The 22753-nt window shown below is 41.6% G+C and overlaps 1 protein-coding gene across 4 annotated transcripts in view; it reads right to left on the minus strand.

Moving 5' to 3' along the window:
* Positions 1–15309: 15309 nt before the first annotated feature.
* The window catches only part of HPN (hepsin), a 181032-nt gene continuing 173588 nt past the window's right edge, over positions 15310–22753 (minus strand). For 3 of the 4 annotated variants that reach the window (XM_033963174.1, XM_033963176.1, XM_033963175.1), the window contains 3 exons: positions 19115–19257; positions 18154–18318; positions 15311–17588 (listed from right to left, as the gene is read on the minus strand). In XM_033963174.1, coding sequence (XP_033819065.1) covers positions 17550–17588; positions 18154–18318; positions 19115–19257 — 347 coding nt within the window. In that variant the 3' untranslated portion in view covers positions 15311–17549. Of the gene's footprint in view, positions 17589–18153; positions 18319–19114; positions 19258–22753 lie in introns of all 4 variants that reach the window. The other variant, XM_033963177.1, reaches the window with a different exon arrangement.

A 22753-nucleotide genomic window follows, 5' to 3' on the forward strand; every position in this document is an offset into this window, starting at 1 on the left:
CATGTTGGTTGGGTGCTGATCCCCACTATTCTTTAACACTGTATGCATCTTTTGTGAATGCCCCTGTCCTGCCCTTTTAAGCTAAGTGCAATCCAATTTAGGTGCTCATTGTGACAGAATAGTGTGCAGCTAGATCGGAGCCTAAATCATAATCAGTGCTAAATTAACTGCTTGCTAACTTCAATTGGAACACTAATTATTTGGGCCGCTGATCTGGGGGTAACAGGATAACATTTGAACTATAACCACAAGACTTTAAGCATATTTTCAATGAAAATCCTGTGCAGGAGTCAGCAGATACAACATGCCCATATGCTTTTACATCTGCTGTAAAGCAACTGTAAAATGTGCACATGGAAAGTCAATGCAGTGCTTTCAAAATGAGAGTTCCATTTGGACTTTCATTCCCTGGCCTGTCTCAGCTCCAGCAATGCCCCTTTTAGGATATGGCTAACAAAGGTATCTGACTTGCACTGAGGGGAGGCTAGCCTGGAAGTCGCAAGATTTTCAGCAGGTAAATAAGAGAGGCTTTAAAAATTTCCCTCCACATCTATTTAAAACCAGAACAACATTAATGAGTTGGCACAGAACATTTAGCCTGATTGGAGCTAGTACAATGTTTTGTAAGCTTTGAGATCAAGATCAGGGGTAGAGAATGACACAGGGACAATTCACTGTGGCAAACTGTGGTTACTGCAGTAAATCAATAGGAACAGGGAAATTTACCGCAGTAATGGGGATATTTTATCGCGCAGCAGGAACAGGAACAAGACTGTTACCGCTCCATGGAAGCAGGGACAAGACTTTTTACCGCTCCATGGGAGTGATAAAAAGTCTTGCTCCTGGAGTAAAAACTTTTGCGCCCGGGTCAGACTCATCTCCACCCCAGCTCCTCTTGCACCTATTTTACCTTCAGAAGGAAACCAAAACCAAAGCCTGAGACCAATGTGATTTGAAGAATAAAATTACCAAAAATGGTAGAATAAAATAATTTTATTTTCTATTTTGTGATTAGAATATATCATACTTGAAACTCATATGTATCCTGATAGAGCTGGGGACCACAAAGCCCAGGCTATGCTTCTTTATCTTCCTCTGACCTAGTTGCAATTCCCTTAATGCTATTCCTTCCATGTGTAACTGAAGTATTCTGTTAGCTTGATTTTTCTATGTAGCATTCTGTAGTAATTTGGCTTGTTCAGTTTTCTTGGGAGTGGAGGGCATATTTGTGGAGGGAAGGGGGAGACAGGGTTTTGTTGATCCTCGCTCTGTATTATTTGTGTTTATAAAATGACAATTGTACAAAATATTGTTTCTTTTTATACTTTAACAAGTTCAATATAAAATCATAACTATTTGAGGCTTGTGTGGAAGATATCACACAGTTTGTGTGGACAGGGACTGAGCTCTTGGGGACGGGGACCAATATTTTCCCCATGTCATTCTCTAATCAGGGGGCATTATGGCCAAAGTTCCCTGAAGAGGGACTATTGAAAAATTTTAGGATTTCTTTAGGATTTTGGTGTCAGATTTTCTGAAAATAAGAAATTTTCAAATCACCACTGGTATCCCAAACTACTGGAATTTTAATACAAGATTATGACAGGATACACTAAATATGAAGTAGCAGTCAACAATTTTTTGGAGTTCTAGTTCCAGATCTGCCACTGTCCCTCAAGTGTGACATTGGGTCACTATCTTTCTATGCCTCAGTTTTAATTCTAGTTCTACAATTGACTCCTTGACTTTAGTAATTCATACAATGGACAACTGATTTAACCCGTGGAAAGATAGTATTTAAACTAGATGTAAGGTAAGGGTGTGAGACACTGTTACCTTGAACAGGTACAGTCATTGTAATTCATCAGGCATGGTCATTTTTTGAACTGAGAACCCTGGACAGAAAAGGAGGGTCACCTTTTCAGATTTAAAGACATTAACTGATGCCTTGTATAGAAAGCTAACCCAAGCTTTAGTACTGTGAGACTACTGCTAAAGGTTAGCGCCACTATTTTGAAACCTGGAGCTGATGAAGCAGGAGCTCCAGAGCAACCTTGTCCCACTAGACACTAGGGATCAAATCCAGATATGTGCCAGAGGAAGCTGACTGTATTGGAGGAAATTGGGGAGTGTCTGTAAATGGGTTGAGGGGGACTGGAAAAGAGGAGGAGATTGAAAGGAGAGTGGGGATTGAATTGGTAACCCGGAAGTTATGTAGGTACTGACTAATAATCAGTGTTGTGACCTGTATAACTAAATGACAAAAGATAGAACTTAATGTAACCAGGTTAAAAATAAAAGGAATTTACCTGGGATCTGGGAAGTTCAGATCCGCTGGTGGTAGATTCTGTACAAACGTAAGGAAGTTCTTCTTCACCCAGAGTGGTAGAAAGCTGGAACGCCCTTCCAGAGGCTGTTATAGGGGAAAACACCCTCCAAGGATTCAAGACAAAGTTAGACAAGTTTCTGTTGAACAAGAACATGCGCTGGTAGGGCTAGTCTCAGTTAGGGTGCTGGTCTTAGACCAGAGGGCCACCGCGTGAGCGGACTGCTGGGCATGATGAACCACTGGTCTGACTCAGCAGTGGCAATTCTTATGTTCTGTGAGAGATTCTGTGAAGCAGATCTGGGAGCTATTCTGTAAAAATAGTCTGAGAGCCATTCTGTGAAACAATTTGATGCTGGAGGTATTCTATGAGATTTTCTCTGAGAGATTCTGTGAAGCAGATCTGAGAGCTATTCTGTAAAAATAGTCTGAGAGCCATCCTGTGAAACTTTTTAGTGAACATATTCTGTAAAGTTATTCTGTGAGATATTGAGTGAGATTATTGTGGTTGTTGTATGATGATTTTGGTTGTTGTTGTAGAATAGAAAATTTTGGGAAGGGGAATTGTTAGGGATTTACCTAATTATCTTTTGATTGACCTTAGATAGAGAAAGTTACTGTTTCAGTTGAATTTTTGAAATAGATTGGGTTATAGGTTTTTCTTATTGATTTGGTTTAAGTTAGAGTAGTAGGTTGGTTCCAGAAAGCGAGAATTTACAAGCAACACCCCGTCAACTTGGTACCCCTACACGGAAAAGACAGAAAACCATCAAATATACTTTCCTGAGGAAGAAGAAGTCTGTGAAGTTGGAGGCTGTAAGACAAATTATTTACAGAATCAGTTTCTTAGACACATCAGTTAGTCATTTCTGGACAAAAGATTCTGAAGAATTAAAGATACTTGTCGGACAAGCATTCATGGTATCAGCTGATGGTGATATCCTATTAATAGGATCAAAGGAGATTTTGATTAGACATTATGCGAACTGTGCAGAAGTGAAGCTGAATTGCAGTACCTAGAGTTGTTTTACAGTATCTGTTTATTAAATTCTATTTCTATTCTCAACTTAGAGTCTTTAGTATTTCTTTTATTATATGTTTAATAAATATTTTTATTTTAAGGTTACATTATATTATTATTTTTATTAATGCAATTCACGCCTTCTCTTGGGGAAAGGTATACATTGAACCCTCTGACACCGGCGACTACAAACAAATTTTATTTCTAGAAGGGATACTTTTTACCTCAGTCTGAGAAGGAGAGGGTTACATTAATAAAAGCCTGTCTTATCTGCCCACTTAGCTATGAGGGCACTAGCACTGAATATGACATGTACTCATTTAAGTGTTAGCTTCTCCCTGATTCTGCCCCCAGGCTACTCCACCACTATCTGAATTTATGCTTTATGGTTAGGACTAGTGCTGCCCAATTTGCTGATTTGAATCAATTCACTGATTCACTTCGGTGAATTGATTCGAATCAATTCATTATTGAAAAAAATCAGACTCACTGATTCAGCACCTCTCACGCCGGTGAGACCTGACATACCTCTAGGGCCTCCTAAAGCAGCAGCAGCATTCTGAAGGGGCTGCTTTGTGGCCTGCCCTGCCGGGGCCTTCCCTCTGCTATGTCACTGATGTCATCAGTGATGTGGAAGAGGGAAGCCCTAGCAGGCAGGCTGCAAAATAGTCTGCTCAGAGCATCACCACTGCTGCTGCTTTAGGAGACCTTGGAGTTATGTCAGGTTGCACAGTGGCAGGAGGGTCAATAGAGTGCTGCTGCACAGGAGGATGGGAGGAAGGGATAGAAAATTACTGCACAGGGAGATGGGTGAGAGGGAAGGAAAGCAGCTGCACATGGGGGAGAGGAAGAACTGTTGGGGTGGAGGAGAGGGCGAGATGAAACAAAGAGGTAGAAAGGGGTGAGAGGGAGAAATCTTTTATATGGTGGAGGGAAGGGAGACATGCATGGAGAAGAGACAAGAGAGAAATGTTGGACATAGGGTGGAGGGCAGGGAGAAATGGTGCATAGAGAGAGAGAAAGAAATGTTGCACATGATAATGGAGGGGAGGAAAGGAGAGATGCTGAATGAAGGGGAATAGAAGGGGTTGACCCAGGGCACAAGGCAGTGAGAGAGAGAGAGATGATAGACAGTAGGACAGAAACAAATGTTGGATATGGCAGTGGGAGGTAGAAAAAAATAATTTTCTTTTCTATTTTGTGATTACACTATGTCAGATTTGAAATATGTATTTTGAGCTAGGACCTAAAAGAAAGAGGAAAAGTATTTGTTTTGTTTATACTACAGCATTGTCGTGGGGTTGGAGAGGGAAAGGGGGGGGGGGGGGCTAGGTGGAAAGATTACAAAATAAACCTGCCAGGATGTTTGAAAAAAAATGGCTTATTGGGTAGGAAAATCAAATCAAAAAAATCGAATCAAGTGGCTGAATTGAATCAAAAAAATTTTCCCTGAATCGGGCAGCACTAGCTAGAACCAATATTCAAGTGGCATTGATCATTTAAGTGCTGTTGAATCACCAGCCTGCCCAGCATAGTTTAAATGGGTAGGTGCCTCTTCTATCTGCTTAAACCAGGCTGAATATTGACCCATGTTGCCTACTTTTCCATGCTGTGCACAAAGGAATTCCTGAGGGCAGGACTGGCATTTATGTCCATACTTTTATAAAATACACATATATGTGTCTATTTTTCCTAGCACATAAACATGTACATATACACACTTATGCCTACCTCAGAGTAGGTATATAAATACGCACAATTTCTAGTGCAATGTGTCTAGTAGTCCTGAACGCTGGGTTATTCATCTGAACCCGCAAGTTGCTTGCAGAATGTCATCACTCATCTTTTAGCTCTGCCGCCTTCCCAAAGAGCTGCTCCTGCTCTCTCGGTTTTTCTTCTGAAAGCAAGTTGCTCAGATGCATTTCTGATCTGCTTTGCAGTTTTATTATTTTCAGGTTTTTCCTGTCATTTTATGTTTGAGGCTTAATGCCCAGAGATTCCTATTTGTTGGGACCTCTGCCTGGGAGAAGACGCAGACTTGCGAAGCAGAAGTCTGCTGCTAGCAGGATCAGCCCTTGGGACACCTGTCTAGCCAACCTGCTATAATTTTTTGGAGCTCAGGGGTTGTTTTCTGAGGAGCTACTTGCATCTCTGATTTATCAAGAGCTTAAGCACAGGCTGTTTGGCTGTGACCCGGTTTGGCCAGGCTTAATAGTGGGCTGGCTGTGTAGTCCTCCTCCCATTATGATGAGAGGGTTTCTGGGGGTTGAGGTTCAGACTGACATTGGTCCTACTGGCAGCCCAAAGACCAAGTTCATAGAGCAAACCTGTGAGGAAGACTTCTCCATTTGTTCCATCTTCATGTCTAAGCTGAGGCTGGCAGGCACCATTATGGCATAGTGAGTAAGGTTATAGCCTATTGAGAAAATCAGGGGGGGGGGGTTTGAAAAAGTAAATTTGGAAGGTTTCTGGGGACAGAGCTAGGATCCTCCTCTCCTCCAAAACCCCTTTCCCTGTAATTTTTGAACTTCAGGGGAGCTCCCACAGGCAATTTTGGTGCAAATTCGTTGGCCATCTTAGACTTTAATCATTTTTTCTAAAGCCTCCATCTGCCTCAAAACCCCTCAATTGTACTTAAAATCAATTGGGATGAACCCCTCAGGCCTTTCTACACCTGTATCATGCCAGATTTGTACTGGATGGTCGGCTGAGGAGGGCCTGTGTGCTGTGGGGGTCCGTGTTCTGTGTGCTTAGGGGGAGAGGCGGGAGTCTTGAACTCGGCCTCCTCCGAGTCCTCTAGGACTGGGGATCCACTGGATGATCGATCTCAGGGGAAAAGGCCATTTCTAGAACCCTACAAAGGAGAATAAGCTATGCGCAGATGTGTGAACCGTGGAGTCCAGGAGGACCTTCAGGGAGTCCTTGCTGGGGTCATTGAGAGCCCAAGTGCAAGGCTTCACTCTGGATTTTGTGAACCTGATGTGGAATGCCTACTTACAACTTCTGGGGTTCCTCAGTGTCTGCTTCGGGTATGACAATGATGATGATGCCGGGGAACAGTCCTCTGCCCACGCAACTGGACCAGGATATTCAATACTGGGAGGATGAAAAATCCTATTACATGCCCTTATTATCCCAGGATGAAGCTTCCCTAGCAGAGTCTGGTTCTCTGCATGAAACCAGCAGTCAAGAAATAGTAGTGGCCCTGGACAAGGGGAAGACCCCACAGTGCGGCAGCTTTTCAAGGCATCTGTGCTCCCAGGCATAATACCTAATATACAATTTGAATCGAAGCTGGAATTTCCGCCAACCTCCACATCACAGTGCTCAATTATGAGCGGCTCATTTACACCGACCATGTTCTTTCCCTTGCATCCTGACATCATGAAGATAGTCATTGACCACTGGAAGTCTCCAGAGGGGTCCTTGCGAGTGACTAAGACTATAGCCAAGTTTACCCCATGGCTCTGGATTTTCAACAGCTGTTTGCTCAGCCGAAGGTGGATTCACTGGTAGCACAGGTTACCAAACAAACTTCCTTGCCCAGTGAAGGAAGTGTAATGTTGAAGGATACTTAGGTCCGCAAGGTCGATGTGGTCCTCAAATGGCAATTTGACAGTAAAGACCTGAACAGTCCATCCAGTCTGCCTTATAAATTAATGATTCAATTAAATTGTCTTTTTTCTTTGATATTTCTGGGCCATAGACTGTAAAGTCCACCCGGTATTGTCCTTAGGTTCTGCGGGATATATACCATAAAGTCTGCCCAGCAACATCTTCATGTTTCAAGTTTCTGGAATTCTCATCAATGCTCATACTACACCAAATCGCCATATATGGGACACGGATCGCGTAAGTCTGCCAAGTACCGGCCTCAGTTCTTCAGCATATACCATTCATTTTCTAACTGAACTCTGAGGACATTTTTAAGAGATCAGATTCCATAGGTGACCCTTGAGGGGAGGAATGCTGGCCTTGTGCCTAACCCTCAGTAAGCCTGGTTTTAAGAGAGAGGTTGTAGAAGATCTGCATTAAAGATAGTTTTCACAGCAACCTATGAACTGCATATATAATTTGCATATATTTGCTTGAGGAAAGAGCTGTTGATAAAAAGGCTTCTTTGGATCGGTTTAGGCCCTTTTTGAGACCTTGGGGTAGCAAGTGGGAGAGAGGCCTAAAAAAACTGTTGTCAGGTCAAGCATGCTATACACGGGACGTGAATCCTCTCACCTTAACCTAAAAGCGCTCCTTGAGAAGAGGCCTCTGGCTGGTTTCAGCCTCTTAGTTCGAGACTGAACTCTGAGGACTTTCTTGGAGATCAGATTCCACAAGTGATCCTTGAGGGGAGGAATGCTGGCCTAGTGCCTAACTCTCAGTAAGCCTGGTTCTAAATGAAAGGTTGTAGAACAGTGCTCTCAAATCCTTTATAGGGCTACATTTTGGATTTGTGGGTACTTGGAAGGCTGCAAAAAAATAGTTGTGGAATGTACTTGACACAGTCAACTGACTCAGAGGAAGATGAGGACTCTCAGATGATCTTTTCTGGGGTGAATTATGTAGATGCTCTGTATGACATCATAAGAGTAATGGGCAAGGTGTCAGCCTATTCTATCTCTGCCTAACAGATGCTCTGGATCAAACAGTGGGTAGGAGATTCAGCTTTTACGGCCATCTTTAGCAGGCTTCCCTTCCAGGGTCAGATGCTATTTGGAAAGGGTCTGGATGACCTGATGGCCATTGTTATGGACTGACGCCCTAAGGCCTTGATGGACAGCAGACCCCGGGTGGCTCAGAGTTTGGTACATGGGACTTTTCAAGGCTCACAAAGATTTCATTGTTACACGGGATGCCAGATGACACAGAGGTACTTTCAGGGATCGTGCCAGAGGTTCAGTGAGGGCAGAAGGCAGCAAGCCTCTGGGTCTTACTCCTCTCCATTCTCCAAGAAAGTACACTTATACCAGGTCAGTGGCCACATCCTCCCAGATAGGAGGCTTACTGGATATTCTGTGCACAGATACGCAGATTGTTAGATCCTGGAGGTTGTTTGAGAAGGTTACAAGATCGAGTTCTGTGTCTCCCTTCCAGACCTTCATAGATTCCCTGACTAGCCAGAGAGAGCCCTTAGAGTCCAGGCAATGGTGCAAAGGCTCCTGGATATTCAAATCATACAGCCAGTTTCGAATGAAGAATTGAGTTTGGGCAGATACTCCATATAATTCATAATGCCAAAGAAAAGCTCAGATGACTGGAGGCCAATTTTGGACCTCAAATCAGTCAATGCTGCACTAAGATTGACATGCTTATGCATGGAGACTGTTCATTTGGTCGTTGAGGCAGTGGTACTGGGGGAATTTCTTGCCTCCCTCGATTTGATGGAGGCATTTCTCCACATTCCCATTTTTCTAGTCCACAAGAGGTACTTGTGGTTCCATGTGTTGGAGCAGAATTTCCAATCGCCACTCTCTCTTTTGGCCTAGCAACGTCAGTGCACCTCCACACCCATATTTGGATTGGCTAATCAGGTCCCTGTCTAAGGAAGAGGGCGAACAGGCAGTCTCGAAAGTGGTCCAACTCCTTCAGGACTTGGGATGGATCAATTTCAAGAAGAGTCAATTGGAGCTGACCCAGCACCTGGAATATCTGGGAGTTCTGTTTGACATGGCTATAGGCCAGGTTTTTCTTTCAGAGCCATGGAGACAGAAGCTCTAGAAACAGATATCAGACCTGCTACTGAGTCCGGTTCCTACAGCATGGCATTATCTGCAGATCCTGAGGTTGATGATGGCAGCCATAGAGGTGATTTCTCGGGTCAGAAAACACATGAGACCCCTTCAAGGCTCTCCGCTATCCCACTCGTCTCCTCAGACAGACTCGCTTGCACAACCTCTTCCATGGATGATGGAAGTGAGGAATAGCTTGCGGTGGTGGCTGCAGACAGCTTCCCTCTTAAAGGGCATGCCACACCGCATATCTTCTTGGGAGATACTGAAGACCGATGCCAGCCTTTAAGGTTGGGGGGTCATTGCAATGGACACCTAGTTTAAGGTTGTGTGTCCCTGGCTCCGCAAAAATAGCACAACCGCTAAAACCCAGTAAACTTAGTTGCCAATAAAGTTCAACCTATAAGCCAAGAAAAAATTGGCGAACACTTCAATTCTACTGGAGAAAAGGTTTGAAGAGAAAAAGATGAACAAACTTGAGGTTAAATAAACCCCTTATCAGTAATGGACATCAGTATGAGCTTTTGCAATAGCACACAAGGGGTTTTTTTCAGCTCAGGCAGTAACTCATTGATGACTAGTTTCAGACAAAAGTCTAAATAAGAATTGCCTCATACATCATATTGTCCTATTTATGTGAGAACAAAAAATATAAATACTTTAACTCCTTTCAAATGTTTGCTCCAGGGAAAAATGAAAAAAAAAAAAAAATAATAATCTCCCAAGGCGTTGTAAGATAAAGTGCTGAGAATTATAAAGTGCTAAAAGTGAATCTTAAAAAGTTTGAAAGCACAATGTAAATAGTAGATTAAAGTGCAGGTGCAAACACTCAAAAAGCATATAAAATAGTACCGTAGACTATTATCTATTAGTAGATAATTCATAGATGTAAAAAACAGTTCATGTGAAAATATCTGATAGTCAAGTAAAAAATCTAAGTAGAATAAATTAATGAGGTTCATCAAATTGGTAATCAACTTTTTGAGAATCAAAAGTAGTTCATTCCCTTAAAAATTAATATTCTCTGTAGCAGCTCATGAAATGGGAAATAAATTTCATCGAGGACTGCATGCACGCAAACACTAGACTGTAATACTTAGCTCAGTTGTTGTAAGAAGTGTGTATAAGCTGTAGAAATCTCCACTCGACAGAGCTCCGTTTCGTCACCTTCTTCAAGAGCGGGGATTACTGAAAAATGTTAATCATAAGGGCGACAGGCCACTAGTAAAGCCGTCAGCCATCCACCGAAGCATATAAAAATCAAATCAAACTATCGCGTCGGGGAAAGCCAAAATCATAACGGCGCCTCAGGAGTTTTAAAATGCCAAGAGAGAGCCCAGCAGGGACCGCGCCCACGTACTCACGGACTGACGTCAGTCTGAACATAGGATGTCAGGAGTAGCAAAACGATCCATAACAGTAATAAGAAAAGATATAAAGAAGAAAATAAAGAAATATATGAATGAAAAAGTAGATAAAATACAAAAGATGTTTGAAAAAATGTGTTTAGGTAGTGAAACATCTGTCTACATTTTCATTGAGTCCCATAGGAGGAAATGATTTCAGTTGAAAAATCCAATAGTTCTCTCGTTTGAGTAAATGGGTGTTCCTGTCACCATTAAAACTGGTATGGATTTGTTCCAAAATGCACCATTGAAGTTGGGAAAAATCATGTTGATAAATGTCATTGTGAGAGACCATAGGAGCCGTCAATTTTCTGGTTTTTAGACAACTACGAAGTTCAATTAGTCTTACTCTCACACTGCATGAGATCACATACACTACAAACTTAGATTCACATGTGGTGTTAGATTTGAGAGAATATTCTTTTTTAGTAGCAGGATGAACCCATTTATTTCCTATAACGGACATATTACATACCGAACATTTGCCACATGGTGAATGGTAGCCTTCGCCCTGTTGGAATTGGGTTCTCATTTGAAAATCTGAAGAAACTAAACATTCAGAAAGATTCTTCCCCCGAGTGAAAGCAATGCAAGGATTTTCATGAAATACTTGATGAAGTTGTAAAACGTGCCAGTGAGCTCTGATGCTGGAAGCTACCTCTGAAGATTGAGTCGAATGAGATAGCACACAAATTTGATTGGTGGAAACTTCCTTATTATTTCCTGCCAGCATCAGGTCACGATTGGTATGCCATGCTCTTAAATAGGCTTTGTGAATGACACTCCTAGGATAGCCTCTAGCTAAAAATTTGTTCTGCAAAATTTTGGCTTCTTTTTAAAAATCTTCATCTGAGGTACATATGCGTCTGGCACGTAAAAACTGTCGTCTAGGATGACAACTCGAGAAAGACAAAAAGTTTTTTCAGTAATTTTATGATGTACCTTGGTGGATAACTTCCCATTTTTTACACCCACACTGGTATCTAAAAATGTAATGGAATGTTTATGGAAGGTCATAGTAAAACGTAAGTACCTCGTAAGAGAATTTAGCCAATTTACAAAAATATGAAGATGTTCTTCAGAGCTTGTCCAAATGAAAAAAAGTCATCAATGAAGCGCATCCATCCTAACACATGTTGGAACCGAGTGTTGGTATATACAAAATCTTCAAATTGAGACATAAATAAATTGGCAATACTAGGAGCTGCTGTAGTGCCCATCGCGACTCCCTGTAGTAGTTGATAAAACAGACGATCAAATCTGAAATAATTAATTCCTGGTTAGAACAAGATGAGCCAAACTCATCAAAAATGTTCTACCAGGATGGTCACGTAGGGCAAGAGTTTTGGCCACAATATCAAGGGCTTGCTCCTGAGGAATGCTGGAATACAGAGCTACCACATCTAAAGTGACCAAATATACATCCATACTGGGAATTTCCAAAGTTTGTAATTTACACAAAAAAATCTGTGGTGTCCTTAATAAAGGATCTAGTTTTACCCACAAAAGGTTGGAGAAAATGATCCAAAAATTGAGACAAAGGCTCCAAAACTGTGTTTTTAAGAGAAACAATGGGTCTACCCGGAGGGTTTGTAAGAGATTTATGGATTTTAGGCACTGTATAAAATATAGGAATTCTAGGATGAGAAATTTGAAGAAAACGGCTTTCAGCTTTAGTAACAATACTAGCTTCTAAAGCTTCCTGCACCAATTTAGTAATCTCAAGTTGAAGAGACTTGGTGGGATCATTAGGAAGAAGAACATAATTTTGAGGATCATCCAACTGACGGAGAACTTCTGATTCATATTGTTGTCCGTTCTGAATTACTATCGAACCTCCCTTATCTGCCGGTTTGATGATAAGACGTTGATCTTGTAAAGACTGAAGAGCTTGGGAGATTATTATTATTATTTTTTTCATTTTTTCCCTGGAGCAAACGTTTGAAAGGAGTTAAAGTATTTATATTTTTTGATCTCACATAACAATATGATGTATGAGGCAGTTCTTATTTAGACTTTTGTCTGATGCTAGTCATCAATGAGTTACTGCCTGAGCTGAAAAAAAACCCTCGTGTGCTATTGCAAAGGCTCATACTGATGTTCATTACTGATAAGGGGTTTATTTAATCTCAAGTTTGTTCATCTTTTTCTCTTCAAATCTTTTCTCCAGTAGAATTGAAGTGTTCGCCAATTTTTTCTTGGTTCATCTGCAAAAATGGTCCATAAATCATCTGGAACTCAGAGCCATTAAGCTGGTGTTTCAGGCCCTGGAGAAGTCTCTGGAAGGCAAGGCGTAACGACCCTGACTGAGTCTTCTTGGACAATGCTACAATGGTAACCTACATAAACTGACAAGGAGGCACAAGAAGTGCCCCATTATGCCTGGAAGCTCAGCATCTCTTTCGGTGGGCAGAAACTCATCTGCAGGCTCTCTCAGCTGCACTTTGTGAAGGTAGAGAATGTTCAGGCCGATTATCTCAGTCAGCCCAGGGGAATGGTTGCTGTCCCCGCAAGCATTCAACACCACTGTTCCGTGGTGGATCTAATGGCCTCATCAGTAAACACAAAGGTGGATCACTTTTACAGCCAAAAATACAAGCCCAGAAGTGCAGGGTTGGATGCGTTAGTCCAGCCATGGCTGGAGAAGGGGCTCTTATATGTATTTCCCTCATGGCTAGGTCAAGTCATTCGCAGGATTGCGAGTCATCCGGGGTTGGTAATCCTAGTGGCGCCTGATTGGCCCTGCAAACCATGGTATGTGAACCTAGTTCATCTACAGAGAGAGAAAGGCCTTAGATTGTCAGTTCAGATGGATCTCCTGATTCAGGGTCTGGTCCCCACAGAGAATCCGGAACAGTTTGTGCTTATGACATGGCTCTTGAATGGGCTGCCCTAATGAGGAAGGGATATTTATAGCTGGTCGTTTCCACCTGCTTAGAGCTAAAAAGCCCTTCATGGTGATGCCCTATGCCAAGGCCAGGAAGACTTTCCAACACTGGTGTGTTAAGGTCAATGTAGAGCCCTTACAAGCTCTGATCTTGATAGTCCTACAAGAGGGACTTGAGAAGGGGCTGTCGGTTGGATCGCCGAAAGTTCAGATAGCAGGCCTTTCATGTTTCCATATTTGGGGGAAGAAAGTGTCCTCTCATCCAGATGTGGCAAGATTCCTTAAAATGGCTCTCAGGTTGCGTCCACCGATGCATCTTCCATTTGCATTCTGGAATCTTAATTCCATCTTGCAAGGTCGCCTTAGGCCTCCATATGAGCCCTTACACGTGGCTTCCCTTCTAGACCTTATGGTAGTGATTATGTCAGCGAAATTAGCTCTCTGTTGCAGGGAGTCGTTTCTAAAGATTATGGAAATGGTTCCATCCTTCTTACCAAAAGTAGTCTCTGTCTTTCACATCAACCAGGAAGTCTGTTTGCCCGCCTGTCAGCCTATGGGGTTAAAGAAAAAGAACAAAATATTACATTTCCTAGAAGTCAAGAGAGTGCGTCTTCATTACCTCAAAATTACTAATGAGTTTTGGGTCTTTGATCACCATTTTGTTCTATCCAGTCTTGCTAAGAAAGGGAGGTCTATGCTATGGCCTCAATATCCAAATGGATTAAAATGGCAATTTCCTCGGTTTATGTGGGCTGTGGTATGCAGTCACTGATCATGTTGAAAGCACACTCTACCGGAGGGGTGGTTACCTCATGGGTGGAGATTTGTAGAGCAGCTACATGGTGTATTCTGCATACCTTTACCAGGTTCTTTAGAGTGGCCATGGCAGTCAAGGACGCTGCTTTTGGGTCCTCTATGTTAAAAGGCAGGCTCAGTAGTCTCGCCCTAGACTCAGGGGACTGTTTTGGTATATCCCTAGCGTTCAGAACTACTAGACACATTGCACTAGAAAGAAAGATTAAGTTCTTGCCTCAATCTTCTTTCTTGTAGATGTGTCTAGTAGTCCTGAAGCACCACCCTGTGAGTGGGCTTCGCCTGCCTTCTATCTTATTAAAGTCTGTGTCTGAATTTGGAGAATATCTCTCTCAGCTAAGCTGAGTTGAAAAAAAATCAGGTCTGAGTTTCTGCTTCATAGTAGGATGTGCGAGTAGCTAAGAGCTCCTTAAATGTTAGTGCTGGTTATGCAGTTTTTGTATGAGTTTTACTAATGTTATTTGTTATACTTGTTACAGAGCAAAACAGAAGTATAGTGTTGGGAAGTGCTTCCCCATTCTCTTCCTTCTGGTTATGTCTTCCATTACAGTGATGCAGCTTTCTGGGGAGGAGGCGGAGTTGAAAGATGAGTGGCATCATTCTGCAAGCAACTTGCAGGTTCAGATGAATAACACTAGTGTTCAGGACTACTAGACATATCTACAAGAATGAAGATTATCAAGGTGAGAACCTAATCTTTCTTACTTTCTCTGGGTAATTTTATAACAGCATTTTTGGGCCTAGGCAACCCCCCCCCCTCCCAATATTCAGCTGGTGGCAGGAAGTGCTATTGATGTCCACTGCCAACACAGAATCTAGAATATTCATTCTTGTTTAAGCTGGCTAGCGCATGCCCGGTTAACTCAAAATTCAGAGCTAATCGACCATTCATTATCGCATAATGATAGGACAGTTTTTTTATGTGATTCTATTTATGCACTAACACTGGCTGGTTAGTTCTGAATATTGGTAGCTAACCAGACTCTGCATACAAACCCTTTCCTCCTCTCCCCCCCCCCCCTCCACACTCCCAATATAGCTGGCTTGCATTTCAGCACTAACCGGTCATTTTCAATGAAAATGCCATTGAAAATGACTGGATAGCCACTGATAAGCAAGTTAACTGGCTAGATAACTCACTTTGAATATTGGCTAGCCTGTAATAAATTACCCTCTGCAGTGATTAAATGCCACTTTTTCCATATAGTCTGATACTGTCCTGTGAAATGAACCGGGGAAGCCTCTGACCTCGTTTCTTCAGGAGTGAAGCTTATGCAACAATCCATCCAACTTTCTGACAGAGTCCATCAAAACTGCAGTAAGGTTATAAGGGAATCAGGAAGAACTGTCATTTTTGGTGCACAGGCTGAATAAAAGGCATTTGTCCATCTGTTGCTACTTCAATGAATCAGTCAGACATAGCTATACGGAAACAGAACAGCCGTCTGTTCCGTAGAAAGAGGGGAAGGCTATTTACCATGGGAAAATTTGCTAGGGCTGCAGACTGAGTCACTGCTTGTGCCTGACACTGAAAACACTAGAATTATGGTGATGCAACATGAGTGCTTCAGACATGCCCTATCCTTGTATTCATCCAAAAGGCAACAGCTAAGATATTTTGCTTAGAATCCTTTATGGGTGATCCTGTAGCTTCCAATAATGGATTGTTCCAGATTTCATTATGTTAAATTAATCAGGTTTTGTATTCCGCCTTTATCTATTTAGTTCAAGGTCAGATTATATTACAAGAGTTACCCAGAGTTCAAGGTCAGATTATATTACAGTTACCCAGGAAGTTACAATGGACAGACTGAGATGGACTTTCAATAGGGTTGCTAGCATCTCAATTTAAAAAAATAGTCATGGATTTAAATTCAATTAACTGGTCTTGGCTTTCATTCTCTCATTTTAAAAGCTCCCTCTGCCTTGAGCTGTTTCTGGCATACATTTACGTAAGGTTCCCTTACACTTTATTATATTTGAAGTGACCCTCAAATAAATTTTGGTTGATTTTACTACTACTACTACTACCTATTATTTCTATAGCACTACCAGACGCATGCAAGAGATTGTCCCTGCTCGAAAGAGCTTACAATCTAATTATGAAACATACACTGGACTTTTGACATTATTTTAGTTTGTTCAGATTTGCTGGAGGAAATTCAGATTTGTCATGAAAAATTTTGTTGAAGAGAAATTTCACACATTTAATTTGGCTTCCCCATGTGTTTAACAATTGTTCTGACTGCTGCTGACTGACTATATGAGATAAATCTGCTTCATCCAAAGCCAATTCACTGATTTGGGAAACTCACATCAAGTTTCTCCAGCAAAAAGGTTTTCCAAACTAACTAATGTGAACCACAATCTACTTTGCAGTTTCATTCAACTAGTTTATAACCTTAAAAAGAAAATCCCTCATTTTCCCTATTATTACATCTACCTGCATATTACTTTTTTTCTGTAGCGAGGTACTCTCATTTTTATCAATGTGATAGTTTCTTCATAACCCCTAATAAGTTCCTTATTTTATTATTCTCTCAATTTCATCCACACAGCTTTGGACAGCAAAACTGCATTTCATAGTCCCAATGAGGTTTTCTCAAAGCATCATATGGAGGCAATACCACCACTATTCCTTAATATTTCTTCTCAGCCATGCTAATGCCCTATAAAGGAACATATCTATTTGAAGTTTTGTAGGGCTTTTAATCCTCCTGTGTCATAATCATACAATTCTCTCAGAATAAGAGAGTGTAAAGAAGGTTCAAGTCAATGGGTTGGTCCCATTATCATACCAAACTAAGTATAAATGGTATTTTCATAGGCTTTGGCTAATCTTCCTCTGCCCCACCTCCCTTTGTGGGAGATATTATATACTGTGTAGCCTGGTGAAGGTTGCATGGCTGCTTCCATTTGTTGCATTCAACCAGTCTGTTGGGGGTTCTGTTGGAAAGCTGTGATGCCCAGACTTCATATCACTGCATTGTTGTCTGCTATTTGCCAGCTGGCCAGCAGTTGGTCATGATTTTCATCTCTACAGAAGAGGTCCTGTTCAATTACACATCCTTGTGTGTTGTGGTACCTTTAGAGTACTGTACCAACAGCAGAAATAAAATATGTCCATAACAAAAAGAAAACAAAGAAGTGAAAGTTTGTTTTCCATAGAGGGAACAAGTAAAAGACCTGTAGCTCTGAATGAGATGAAAGACATCCAGCCAGTAAATCTCCCCCAGGGTGCAGTGACAGTAGCTCTGGGGTAGCTTTGACAAGATAAGAGAAGATGAACTTGTCCTGTCAACAAACCCAGCATCCCATAAAATAATGAAAATAGAAACAGGTGGCTCTTTCCTTCAGGGCATCTGTTCCGCTGTCAATCCATCTCAATTATTCCACTGAGCAGAGACTGAGTCTATAATCAGGTAAACAGGGAAGGAGGAAGACAGAGCAGAGAGAGAAAAGGAAGGAGAAATTGAAGTTAAAATAAAACCCACAACAGTAATAAGGATCAACGAGTATGACACTCATTATTACCACTGAGACAAAATAACTTATTTTATAGGAGGACTGACAGTCATGCAAAACAATCTGTGCATGATAATACTCTTACGATGGTACATTTACTCAATGGGGAGCAGGTTCCCCTGACAGGGACAGAGCCTTCATCATACATATTTGGATTTTTTCTTCATTTTTTACTACTTTCTGCCCTCACATCTAGGCCAGTCACAGAGAACAGCTTCATCATGAGCCCAGAATATGTGCAACCTGAATTTAGCAAGTAGGTGTCACTACTGTGTAATGGCTGAGACTATTTCACCTGACTCCCAGGGGTTATAATCACTTCACCTACAGCATCCCCAGCCCCGGCTGTCTTGAACATGCTGGACCCTTAAACAAATTCATCTTGCTCAGCTCAGACCAGTCCGGGCCAGAGCATAAAAATGAGACAACAGAGTAAAACTTCTGAGACTTACCTTTATGGCTCTGTAGATCCAGTGCTGGTATTCATTTACTTTGGTATAGACACCTGGCTTTTTAGGCAAAGCACAACCTGTTCCCCAACTCACAATTCCAGCCAACCGCCATCGTTTTGTCTTTGAGATGCTGTCCTCACAGACAAAAGGTCCACCGCTATCCCCCTGGGAGGGAATAAGGCCAAATAGCAGAAGAGTTAAGTCTATACAATTACAAAAAAGGTCTCCAAATTAACTGCAAGCTCCTTCCAACAAATCAATAACACAGCCTGTAGCACTTTGGGCTGAGTTCAACCAAATCCTGTGATATGCACAACCTGCAATGCATCATTTTTTACTATTCTAAAATCAAAGGGTCAATGATAAGACAACAGAGGTCAGCCTTTTTGTAAATGCTGACCACTTCAGGCTGTTTTTCAACTGGTTATTCAGTGCTGACCCACACCCAGATACAGAATGTATATGTTTCTTTATTCATCAAGGATTGTAAAATAGATTGTGCGGAATATAAATATTTTGGATAAAGTAAATAAAAATATTTGTGCTGCATATCTGGTTGATTGGCAGCTGTGGAATTATCTGTTTACTGACAATATTCAGTGCTGGTACCTGGATAGCTATTCGTGCAGGTTAGGACATTCTTTTCTGCAGCTCAACATGCTTTGATAGGTATCTACGTACCAGCACAGACTATCAGCAGTATCTGGTTAATTTCCAACTCTACCTGTGCTTCACCCCATACTACCCTGTTAGTGTAGGCACAGTTTGACTTGATATTTAACAGCACTATCTGGTTAAGTGCCGCTGAATATCAAGGAAGGACCCAGTAAACAGGATTTAACCAGGCAGGAACTGTTAAGCCCTGTTGAGTATCTGTTGGAAAAAATTGGTAAAACTATACCAAACACATTACACTTTCTCTCTGACCACAATATTATAAATGAAATATATAATTGATTACCTGACAAGCATCAATCTCCCCATGTGCATAACCAGCACAAAACATTTTTGGTGTGATCTGGTTCCCATAGAAGTCAGGTCCATTGCACACAGCACTAGCAATGATTGGTACATTTGCTTCTTGTAAAACATCAGCTGGCTTCCCTGAGAAGTAGAAAATGCAAGGACAGAGCATCGGATAGGGAATGAGGAAGGGATGCCAGAAAAGGAGAGGGGCAGGAGCATCAGAGAGAAGGGATGATGAAAGAGATACCAGAAAGGGAGATGGGCAGAGTATTAGAGTGAGGGAATTTGGAAATGATGCCAAAACATTAGAGAGAAAGGATGTAGAAGAGATGCCAGAAAGAAAGAGTGTCAGAGAATAGGAATGAAGAGAAGATGCCGTAAGAGAGGGGCAGAGAGAAATAATCAGGAAAGATATAATGAGGAGGAAGGACAGGAGAAGAAGAAAATCATAGGAAAGGAATTATAACGTCATTTCAGGTGTGGAAGGAAATGAGCAACAGACCCGTTATACCCAGAATGCTGTTGGCCACCCTTAGCTACATTGTGGTGAATTACATGACATTGTCTCACAGATAACCACATCATGAACACTACAGAGTAACAATACTCACCAAAGTGCTATTAGGGCAGGGGTGGGCAAACTTTTTGACTCGTGGGCCACAATGGGTTCTTAAATTTGAGAGGGGCCTGACTAAGAGCAGATGGATGGAGTGTTTGTGTGAACTAATATTAATTAAATCTAAATGTCATAACATAAAAGGTTTTGGTCTTTAAAAGGTAGCAAAGCATGAAAACATAAGGCTTATTGTACAAAACGAATGTACATGATCATCTCTCCCTTCCTCTCCTTCACCCCAATTCTTCCTCTTTCCTTTTTCTCCCCCTCATGTGCAGCATCTTTCCTCCCCTCTCACCCATCCCCTTGTGCCCTCCCTCTACAGCATCTTTCTATCTCTCCATCCCTCCCATCCCCCTGTGCAGCATAACCCTTGCTCAGCTTCCATCCTTCCCTCCCTTGTGCAACAGAACCTTGCTCAGCTTCCATCCTTCGCTCCCTCTGCTCCCTTGTGCAGCAGAACCCTTGAGCACTCACCTCCGCTGTGTAGCCGAACCCCTACTGACACTCCATCCTTCCCTCCCATCCGAAACCCGCTGACTGTGAGCCCTACATACTTCCCTCCAGAGCAGTGTTGGGCCGGCAGCACTCTAAACAGGCTGCTTCGCGGCTTTCTCTTGTCGGGGCCTTCCATGTGCCACATTACTGATGACATCATCAGTGATACTTTTCTTTAGAAAACCAGGAACCAAATTATAAATGAGAGGTCAGAAAGGTGATTCGATATGCACAAAAGAACTGACTCCAAAAATAGAAAAACTGTCTACAGAGAGTGATCAAATCTTATATACTCCGCTCAGAGATATGAAACTCAAAAAAAGAAGGCTAAAAAGCCACCCTTGTAGAAAGAGTTCACCTTCCAGTCATTGCGATGTTTACAAATGATCACTTTCTGAGACTAGATGGAAATTTCGTTTCAAATGTTTCAATAACTTAGTTACTACTGTTTCAATAAGCAATGTCTTTAGAAATGCTTCAATTGCTTACAACAATCATAGTGTGCATAGGATACATTGTCCAAACTGATTGCATAAGGATAAAGGCACTTAGCTTGATTGTGGGGGTCCCAACGCGGCCCCGTTTCGATGTCTGCTTCAGGAGACCCGACAACTGGTTCAAAAGAGCTTATGTTCAAAAAAATTCTTCAAATGACTGTTGAATATCCGTGCCAACTATGTTGTGATAAATCTAAATAAAAAACAAGAAAAGTTTTAACACACACTGCGGGAAAATTATTACACCCACAACCTGAGACAATGTCACAAAAAATTCCTTGGCCACACATGGGAAGTGGGAGAAAAGCTGAAAACATGAATACATACCGCTACTAAGCTGTCTCTAAAGCTTGTAACTGACGAAAGAACGCCAAGCAATTACAGTGCTAATTTAAACATGAGCCGAAAAAGAGGCTCCCCTAACGTGGGTGCGTACATACTGACATCATAATGACAAAAAATGTTTGAATACATAGCGTAAGCAAGAACTGATGCAAAACTATAATGGTGCAAAAAATAACTGATGTTGACAAAAATAATGATAATAATAATAAGGGCATGCTTTTGAATTCTATAGCTGTATGCAAAATCAAACGCTCTTACTAAAGAAATACCAAATATTCAATTTTATTATTGAGACCATGCGGAGAGAGTGCCCATGCGGACCATTCAGTGCCCTTGTTATCTTCTGTATATTGGTTGTACTACTCCGTGCCATCAAAATTAGGATAGGAGAACATCTCAGCAGGATTCGTTCTGGCACACAGGAAGCCCCTCTAGTATCTCATTGGCTTGAACATCGGCACCCTGTATCTGATTTGAAATTCTCAGTTTTAGACACAGTGTTTAACATTAGAGGGGGCGATATTGCCCACAGCCTGTGGCGTAAGGAACAAAGGTGGATCTATACGCTCAACACACTCTCTCCGCATGGTCTCAATAATGAAATTGAATATTTGACATTTGTTTAGTAAGAGCGTTTGATTTTGCATACAGCTATAGAATTCAAAAGCATGCCCTTATTATTATTATCATTATTTTTGTCAACATCAGTTATTTTTTGCACCATTATAGTTTTGCATCAATTCTTGCTTACGCTATGTATTCAAACATTTTTTGTCATTATGATGTCAGTATGTACGCACCCACGTTAAGGGAGCCTCTTTTTCGGCTCATGTTTAAATTAGCACTGTAATTGCTTGGCGTTCTTCCGTCAGTTACAAGCTTTAGAGACAGCTTAGTAGCGGTATGTATTCATGTTTTCAGCTTTTCTCCCACTTCCCATGTGTGGCCAAGGAATTTTTTGTGACATTGTCTCAGGTTGTGGGTGTAATAATTTTCCCGCAGTGTGTGTTAAAACTTTTCTTGTTTTTTATTTAGATTTATCACAGCATAGTTGGCCCGGATATTCAACAGTCATTTGAAGAATTTTTTTTGAACATAAGCTCTTTTGAACCAGTTGTCGGGTCTCCTGAAGCAGACATCGAAACGGGGACGCGTTGGGACCCCCACAATCAAGCTAAGTGCCTTTATCCTTATGCAATCAGTTTGGACAATGTATCCTATGCACACTATGATTGTTGTAAGCAATTGAAGCATTTCTAAAGACATTGCTTATTGAAACAGTAGTAACTAAGTTATTGAAACATTTGAAACGAAATTTCCATCTAGTCTCAGAAAGTGATCATTTGTAAACATCGCAATGACTGGAAGGTGAACTCTTTCTACAAGGGTGGCTTTTTAGCCTTCCTTTTTTGAGTTTCATATCTCTGAGCGGAGTATATAAGATTTGATCACTCTCTGTAGACAGTTTTTCTATTTTTGGAGTCAGTTCTTTTGTGTATATCATCAGTGGTGCGGCAGAAGGAATTCCCTAACGAGAGAAGGCCACGAAGCAGCCTGTTTAGAGTGCTGCTGGCCCGATGCTGCTCTGGAGGGAGGTATGTAGGGCTTGCGGTCGGTGGGGTTCAGATGGTCGGTGGGCTGGATTAAAAAACTAAATGGGCCAGATATGGCCCGTGGG

Source organism: Geotrypetes seraphini, chromosome 11, assembly GCF_902459505.1.
Source record: "Geotrypetes seraphini chromosome 11, aGeoSer1.1, whole genome shotgun sequence".
In the NCBI taxonomy this organism is placed as follows: domain Eukaryota; kingdom Metazoa; phylum Chordata; class Amphibia; order Gymnophiona; family Dermophiidae; genus Geotrypetes; species Geotrypetes seraphini.